Consider the following 9,156-nt stretch of genomic DNA (forward strand, 5'->3'; position numbering starts at 1 on the left):
TGAGAGGGAGGGGGAGGATTGAGATTTTAATTGAGGGAAAAGAAGAGAAAGGGAGAGGAGGGATTTTATGTAGCTATATATATGTTTGGTTCAAAAGAGGGGAGGGGGAGGATGAATTTTGTTTAAAAATATGTTTGGTTCACAAGGGGAGGGGGGGAATTTTAATAATAATTTACAGTTTTATCCTTGTAATTTTACGAGGATTGTTTTAAAAAAAATTTTACGAGGAGCTAAAACCTGAAAATAAATTATTTGTTAATATAATAATATATATTTTCTCCAATCAACCTTTCCGCCTTTGGCTCCGATTGACCTTGTTTCTCTGTATACGGTGTAGTTTTTTTTTTTAAATGAAGCTTTATTAAAAAACGAAGATTGATACAAAAGCAATAGGGGGGACATAGACCAAAACTCTATCAATAAGAGACGAACCTAAAGAATGACAAACCGAGCCGATTCTTTACAAAATCTTCACGAATATTCTCAATAATAGAAGAAACCCAAAACGGAGACTTGAAAGCCTTGACAACCGCCATTGAATCCGTTTCCAACCAAAGATATTTCCAGTTATTCTCACGGGCGAACTCTATTGCAAACATCGCACCGGAAAGTTCGGCAATGAGCGAAGAAGAAATACCTAACCGAATGGCAAACGCACCAAGAAACCCACCCTCACTATTACGCACAATCCCACCACAAGCAGAGTTTCCCGAAGGAGCAACAGTAGCCCCATCACAATTGATTTTAACCCAACTCATCGGAGGGGGTTCCCAAATAACCTCAACAATTCGCGGAGCTCGGGGAGGCCGGATGATTACACGCGAACTCTTTAGAATTATGAAATCCTGCATATCCAAGTGAGATCCAGCCGCGCTATTTCCAGCTATGGAGACCGCATCCAAAATACAGGAGATGTAATAAGAAACACTAGTGCTAATGTTTTGGAATTGTACCTTGTTTCGAGCCTGCCAAATGATATTAAAAACAAAAATAATAATAGCACCATGTAATGCTCTACACTGTCCTGCTGCCTTCTTGTTGAAAATCTTTTTCACATCTTCCCAGCTATGGATCAAATCATTAAGCCGAAGCATCAAACCGACCCAAGCCCAAATCTGAGAAGCAAACTTGCAGAGAAAAAACAAGTGGTGAGAAGTTTCTTCTTCTTCTTTACAAAGATCACACCTAGACGGGAAAGCAAAACCTCTTCGTTTCCATTGATCGTCTGTGGCTATCTTATTGTGCAACAATTTCCAAACCATACACGATTTTGAAGGAGGAATTGATTTGGACCAAATCCAACGCCACCAATTTAAAAGAATACCTCTAGGTCTCTTGAAATCGTAACACATTTTTGGAGTTAGCTGGCCATACACATTTTTGTAGCTCGTGTTTGATGAACCTCATTTTCCTCTTATCAACCTAATATATATTTTTAAATCAGTATTTATTTTTAAATTTATAAATAAACTAAAAAGACAATTAGTAAAAAAAATAAATGTCTTCTCTCGTTCTACTTTTACACGCAAAAGAGGATTTCGAGAAAGAAAGAAAAAAGGGAAAGGTTTGCGTTCTAGGCTTTGTTTGGATTGATGGAATCGGATGGAGCGGAATGGAATGGAATAAAATGATATTCCGTTGTTTGGATAATTTAAAAACTGATGGAGCGGAGCGGAAAGGAGTGATATGGATTTCATTCCATTCCATCACTTACCACCATATTCCTTCCCCTCTGATTTGGGCGGAATGAATAATTTGTCTTATTCCGTTCTAAAATTTCCAAACAATGGAATGGTACATTCGTTCCGCTCCGTTCCATTCCATTCCGCTCCATTCCATTCTGTTCCGTTCATTTTGTGATATCCAAACATACCCCTAGGGTTCACAGCGGTTTTGGTTCTCCGTTTCATCTCGGAAATTGAAATTTGATGTTCTTATTTGATGTTCATTTAGTCAACTTGCAATGTTTCCTCTTGCAAATCTTAGGGTTTCGAGACTTCATCTTAAGTCGCAAATTCAAGAGCTTGAGTTCATCTTTCTCTATCCGCTGATCGTTTTCCTCTCGCTTGCACGATTGAAACACTCAAATCCTTTCAGGTAAGTCTCCGACCTATGCTCTCTGCGCTTTCCTTTGTTCGTTTTCACTCTCGCTGAGCGTTACACTAGGTGAATCATGATTATTTCAGCCTCTGATTGTTATAATACCGAATACCTAATGATAAAAAAAAGGTTAACACAAAACAGAACAACACATTTAATCTTAATTGACATGCATTTCCATCTTGGAGTTTAGGTTTAGATTTTGGTACTGTTTAGATTAGCTTTTAGATTATACAAGTGTGTCTGGTGTATACTTGAATTTAGGTGTATACTTGATTTTAACATATTAGAAGTGCTTGAGTATACTGATTTTGTTATTATTGTAGTTAACCATGTGGAATTGAATATGACATTTTCGATTTTTGATTTGTTTGGGGTGCTATTGCATCGAACTCAGGAAGCTTAATCAAGGGACACATCAACTATAATGATGATTCAATTTGAAGTGATTTTCCAATTCTGAAGTGGTTCACTGGAACAGATTTTGTGAGAATGGCAGGTTGGTGTATTTGAATGTCTTATGTTTTAGGGTTTCTTATGTCTCTGTTGTAGTGGTTTCTTAACTGCTAGTAGTTGTATCTTGTAGGTTCAGAGATTTGCATATGCCCTCTTTTGAAACTGGTTAGGTTCTTATTCAATTGCACGTTTATGATATATTTAAAACAGCGTGACAACATATCTGATTCAAGATGATGCCTTTAAGACCGGCGAACTTGACTATGTCAGTTGAGGTATACATGAAACGTATAAGGTTGTTAAACTCCAATTGTTAATTTTTTAAGTTATTTATTGGTAGTATCATTTTATTTTAACCATTTTTCATTATTTCAGCTTTAATGAAATTTTAACTTTCATGGCTTTAATGGAATTTTAACGATGTTTAAGAGGCAGAGCTTCAGTTGCTAATAAGTGTACTGAAATGTTTGAAATGGACTTGTTCCTTTGTTTTGAGTTTCAATTGTTTCCCTTTTTGGAGTGAAGTTGGTTTATGTTTGTGGACTGAATGATGTTTGAATGTAGAATTATGCTGAAATTCTGTTTTGCAACATGGATGCACATCATTGCTCTTATGAAACTTAGCATATGTTGTCTTATGAACATACATGGAAATATGTTATAGTGCATGTATGATGGGTTGTGTTAATCTGTGCTTTAAACTGGACTTGAAATGAGCATGTGGCTTTGTAGTGGTCTTTGAACAACCTGAAGGTGATTCATACTGAATTCCTTGCTTGTTTGTGAAGAATTTCAATGTACATAAACATTTACTCTCAATGATCCTGATTTTGTACATGTTGTCTCTTCTTTAAATTGAACTTTGTATTGATCCATGGCTTGTTTTGATACTCTATGCAGATTTTGATCCTGTTTTGCTGAAGTGGTAATATTGTTACTTTCTCATCCTATTCATTTCTGAAATTAGATGATTTTAAGTTAGATTGAGTATAAACTTAGGTGATTTTTGTAAACAAGGTGTTTATTGAAATCCCACAATGAGTTTACTTATGTTGATTTTGAATATAACTCGATTATACCATTGTTTATGCATAAGATAGAAACTGAAATAAATCCCAGTAAATATTGGATGTGCTGCCAATTGATAGCAGGGACCATCTCATGTAATTCTATTTTTACCTTAAATAAATGTTTAAAAGATTTAAATCTTCTTGAGGAGATGTATCCACAGAGGAAAAAGGTAAATACTCGACATCTTACGATAATCTGTGTATATGGCCTTTTATTAGTGTGGTGCACATGACTGTTTCAAAAGGATTTCCATTTTAGATATGGTTAGAAACTTAATAGTCATGTTTGATACAATAATTTGACATGAGTTACATTATATACTCTGTAATAACCAGAGAGCAAATATATATTCTAGAGAACAAACCATGCATTTATCTTGAAGGATCTAGTAGGTAAATCATAAGCATATAATGGAGTGTGATGCTTAGTTTTGTCATTTGCTGCTACCAAGGCTGTTAATCATGATGTTCCAATCACTCCAGATGAGGTATGATGCTCAGTTTTGTCATGTGCTGCTTGTTACTACGCCATCAGCCATGGCAGCGGCGTCGCGGATATCAGTGACTGTTTTATGGCTTTCTGCCATGACTCTCTTGTTTTTTTCTTGGTGATGCCACTAAGTGTGCTTGGTAGTAACTATGTGAAATAATTATGACATCAAATCTAACTTTTTCCTAGTGTTACAGATTTTAGACATATCCATAATTCTGTAGTCGTTAGGTTATAAGTAAATTTTATTTTAAAATTTTGTTGAAATTGGACATGGTACTGGTCGTATGGCTTTTGTGATAAGTTGAAATTCAAATTTTGTTGAAATTGGCTTTGGTACTTGGAAGTATTTGATTTACAGGATGGTAAACATTTCAAGAAAAAAAGTGTGTTTCCAAATTTGAGAAACCACATTATTATTTTGAGATACATTGTTTAGTACAAAATGTTGTCAGGTGGCGGTTAGAGTAGCGTGCTATAGCACCATTGCATAGAGTAACATGTTTCTTGCGGAAATTTAACTAAAATCCGTTATTTTATTTTATTGAGAAGACATAACTTTTAAATTAGTAACATTTTTAAATTAATAATTAATGTGTGATTTAAAAGTAATTGATTATGTTATAATATATTATTTAATAATAGGAGAAAAGAGAATATTTATTATTTAACAAATATTTTCAAGGTAATTTGAATTTAATACTAAAATGAAATAATATTGTATAATAACTTAACACAGCAAGTGAAAAGCGAATCCTAATAATAGATGTTATTGTCTATTATTAAAGTGAAACAATTTATTGAAATGGTTCAATAGTTAATTTTTATTTCAATTATCATTTGACATAATTAATTTAAAATTTTTATTTAATTATTCTAGTATGAATTATTAAAATAATAACAATTATAATATATAAAATATAAGAGTTTAAATTGATATGCACTCAATGTAAACAAATTTACACCTTCATTAAATCATGAGCATAATTAAAGATTTAAAGAAATGATAAACAAATGATAATAAATTAGGGGTGCCAGCTGGTTTGGGTGGGTTTAGAGATTTAAAGGTTCGTCAAATAATTTGATGGGACCATGCAATAATAAAAAAAAGGTTATTCCAATAAAAGAAAAATTAGTGGCGGCGGTAATCCACTATATATAAGGGGGTGAACATATATTCCTTTGTTTAGTATTTAACCTGATATTTACGCTTTAAATTAGTGAGTGGAACCCTTATTCCATTCTTATTTTACTTCACCCCCCTGAGATCGTCGTCAATATGAAGAAGAAGAGATCTTCTCAACCACTATCGGAACCTGTCATTGCTTTGAGAAAGAAGAAGAGAATTTGTGTCAAATCTTTTCAACAACAACAACAATCATTTTCTTCTACACAACCTGAATTTTGCTTACCAGATGATTGCTGGGAGCGTGTCTTTTCATTCCTCATCAATCCTGTAGACGAAACCGAAGACAAAAATAAACTCTACTTCAAATCCTCCTTATCTCTCGTCTCTAAACAATTCCTCTCCATCACTAACCGTCTCATATTCTCTCTCAGAATTTATTATCCACAACTTTGCATTCTCCCTCGTTTTTTTCATAGATTCTCCAACCTTCATTCTCTTGACCTCTGGTTCGCCTCCTCTCATGATCTCGACAACAATGCAGCCATTGCTTTGGCTCTCCGTGACAGACCAACATTGAAATCATTATCTATTTTCGGAATTGAGCTAAAGGATACAAACTATGTTTCTTCACGTTACATTGATTCCTTCATGAGTTTGAAGGGTTTGAATTCTCTTAAGTTTCGGTATTCCAAAATATCCGATGATTTGCTTTACTCTATTGCAAAAGGAGGTCTTCCTTTAAAGAGGCTTGTTCTTGACGTTTGTCGCGGCTATAGTTACCATGGAATTTATGGTTTATTATCCAAGTGTCATGAGATACAACATTTGAGTCTTCAAGATGTTGATTTTCTAAATAATCATCATGTTTCCCAGTTGTCTTTACTTGTTCCTGATTTGATATCTATAAATCTTAGTGGATGTTCCAAGCTCACAGAATCAGCTTTGTTTGCCATCATTAAGAACTGTCATTCACTTGATAAAATCACAATTGAACGCATATATGTTAAGAGAAAGAGGGTACAAAATTTTGATATTTTGAAAGATTTTCAAGTCAACCCTCAATTAAAGTCTCTACATTTGGCTGAAAATTCATTTATAAACGATGAGATCGTCCTATTGTTTGCTTCAATTTTTCCTAATTTACAGCTTTTTGATTTGAGTAATTGCGATCGCATATCTGATAAAGGTATTTGTCAAGTTCTAAATAAATGTTGTAAGATTAGATATCTGAGTTTGATCGGCTGTAAAAAAGTGAGACAACTTAAAATAAACGTTGTAGTTGACCAGCTAAAGATGTTGAACTTGTGTGGTACAAACATTGACGATAAAACACTCTATGAAATCTCAAAGAGTTGTTATGGACTTTTACAACTATTATTGATATATTGTAAATATGTCACAGTAAAGGGAGTCACGCGCGTGATTGAAAACTGCACACAACTGGAGGAGATTGATTTGAGATGCTGTGATAAAGTGAATGATGATGATGTTGTCTCAATGCGTTCATCAAGGCCATCATTAAAAATAGATTATTGCTCCACATTTTTGTTTTAGTGACATAAAGAAAAAAACTCTTTTCATTGGGGTTGTCTTATTTGCTAGTTATGGATGTTTTATTTGCTGAAGTTTTAGTTCTTAAATATTTTTTGTTTTGTTTCTATAAGATGTATTTAATTGTCATTTTATCGATGATAGTCATATAAATATAGTTAGATTTTTATATGAAATTCAAATGATGTTTATATGATGTTTTTCTTTACTCAGACATATAGTGATAATAGTCTAGTTTCTCTCAAGATATGATGACATGTGTGGGTGCGTGTTTGTAATTCTGCATGAACATCATATGAGAGGCGGTTCTCAAATACTCGTATTGTGTAATATTGGTGTTTCTTTTCAAGGATATCAAATGATGTAGTAGTCATATAAAACAAGACTGACTGGCTTAATATGAATTTAACTATCAAATATGAATGAATGAAACCAACATTTGCAGTTATGAGTTTCATATTCTCAACTGGGTGTTTTTGTTTAGGAAATCTAGTGGATTTAGGATTGAAAATATATCCATCTTTACGTCAAAAAGGTAGGTAGGTTTCAGGGAGATTTTATGTATATTGCACTAAAAAAACACTAGAGTTTGTAAGCTTTATGATATGATAGAAGAATTGTACTATTTTATTTCAGACTTTGCAGTTATATAATATGTCATGTTTTATTTATCAAGAAGGTCTTAGGATGGAGTGAGATTGGAAATGGGAGGAGTTATTATACTTATTCCAAATAATTAATCGTCAAAGAGGAGGATTGAACTCTATTGTTCTAAACAGATTCATTTATTCAATCATTTCTATGTAATAGTGTTGGTGTTGTGTCTCATGTTCACATTTGCATATGTGATTCATAGAACTAAAATATTAAAAAGAGGGGTGCTATCCTTACCTCAAAAATCCAACAAATTACATCTACACCGTAAAGAAATACAGCATATATGTGTTTGGTGTGTGTTAGAGAAAAGAAAAAAATAATTATTAAATGTTTTAGAAAAACAAAACTGTAGAAATATACGGTGTGAGTGTCATTGCTAGTGTAAAGATATCATTATGCTATTAAAAAGAGGTATTGGTAACAACGAAAAAGATACATGTAAACAATATTTAGAAAAACAAGAAAAGTTACACGTTGATGTCATACTGTAGCCTCATGCATCATAACTAATCATACTAACAAAATCATACTAAGAAAGAGTGAATGTTATTTATTAAATGATTAATGTAATTCAAACACCATTAGTTACTAATCAAGTTATACAAACCTTAATTAAAAATTCTCTCTCTAGAAATGTTCTCTCCCCCCTCTCTCTAAAAGGGGGTTAGGGCTGAGTGGACTTTCCGATGGCCGGAACTTCTCATAATCAAGGTGGTGATTGGAAAACATTCAGAAGAAGATCATTCAAGGCGCTTGGTCTGCGGTGGGACGTTTTCCCGTGGGGAGGAGGTGTTAGCAGGAATAAGAATGCTGAGATTACGTCCATATTCTTTTCCGAGTTTCCGGATTCTCACTCAGCAAAATCGTTCTTCGAGGTTTTTGGGTGTTTGGGGAATGTGGTGGAGGTTGCAATCTCGCCGAGGAAGAATAATTTGGGGAAGAAATTTGGTTTTGTTAGGTTCGAAGATGTTGAAGACGGTAGATTGTTGGCGGTTCGTTGTGATAATGTGATGATTATGGGGAAGAAAATTTATGCTAATCTTCCGAGGTTTTAGCGGTCTAGTGCGAGGAAGGCGTCACCTACGGAGACCAAGTTTTTTCACAGACAAGGTAAAATGACGCAACATCATCGACCGGCGGCGGGAGTGCATCAAGGCATCTCTGTTGGGTCACTGAAGAGGCGTTATGTGGAGGTTTTGAATGAAGGTTTGGCTAAGGGCATCGAGAAGGGCAGCGAGAAGGTGGGTGATAATCATGTGTTCTGTTTTACCTCTCAGTCAGATAACAGGAAGAGGTTGGAGAAAGCTTACGTGGGGGTGGTGACGATACCGAGTTCGACTTACAACATTCAGTCTCACTTCATGATGGAGGGTGTCTTTGATATCCAGATAACGCCTATGGGGGGCAACTTGTGTCTTTTAGAAGAGGAAGAGGAGGGTGTGATTGAGGACTTAATAGGGGAAGGCGAAACGTGGTGGAAACAATGGTTCGCGGAGGTCAGAAGGTGGAATGAGAAAGACATTGACGACGACAAGGTCATTTGGGTGAGCGTTTACGGTGTCCCGTTGCACGCGTGGTGTGTGGATTTCTTTGTAAAGTTGGCTAACTCGATGGGGGAATTTATCTGTGTGGATGAATCAACGGCGGCGGGGTCCAATTACGACACAGCTAGATTTATGGCGAGAGTCAAACTATCACATGAA

At 34.8% G+C, this 9,156-nt stretch overlaps 1 protein-coding gene and 1 long non-coding RNA gene across 2 annotated transcripts; both read left to right on the forward strand.

Annotated features, from left to right (window-relative positions):
* The first annotated feature begins 1,575 nt into the window (after positions 1 to 1,575).
* Positions 1,576 to 3,606, forward strand: LOC131612414 (uncharacterized). Its single transcript, XR_009287374.1, has 3 exons — positions 1,576 to 2,097; positions 2,498 to 2,599; positions 2,687 to 3,606. It is a non-coding gene; the product is annotated as an uncharacterized LOC131612414 (long non-coding RNA).
* A 1,789-nt stretch (positions 3,607 to 5,395) lies between these two features.
* Positions 5,396 to 6,799, forward strand: LOC131614698 (SCF E3 ubiquitin ligase complex F-box protein grrA-like). Its single transcript, XM_058886258.1, has one exon. The coding sequence runs from the start codon at positions 5,396 to 5,398 to the stop codon at positions 6,797 to 6,799; it is 1,404 nt and encodes a 467-aa protein (XP_058742241.1).
* Positions 6,800 to 9,156: the final 2,357 nt, after the last annotated feature.

Source organism: Vicia villosa, linkage group LG6 (genome assembly GCF_029867415.1).
Source record: "Vicia villosa cultivar HV-30 ecotype Madison, WI linkage group LG6, Vvil1.0, whole genome shotgun sequence".
NCBI lineage: Eukaryota > Viridiplantae > Streptophyta > Magnoliopsida > Fabales > Fabaceae > Vicia > Vicia villosa.

Excerpts from the sequence above, each read along its gene's own strand:
- LOC131614698 (XM_058886258.1), top strand. The coding sequence starts at position 5,396 with ATGAAGAAGAAGAGATCTTCTCAACCACTATCGGAACCTGTCATTGCT.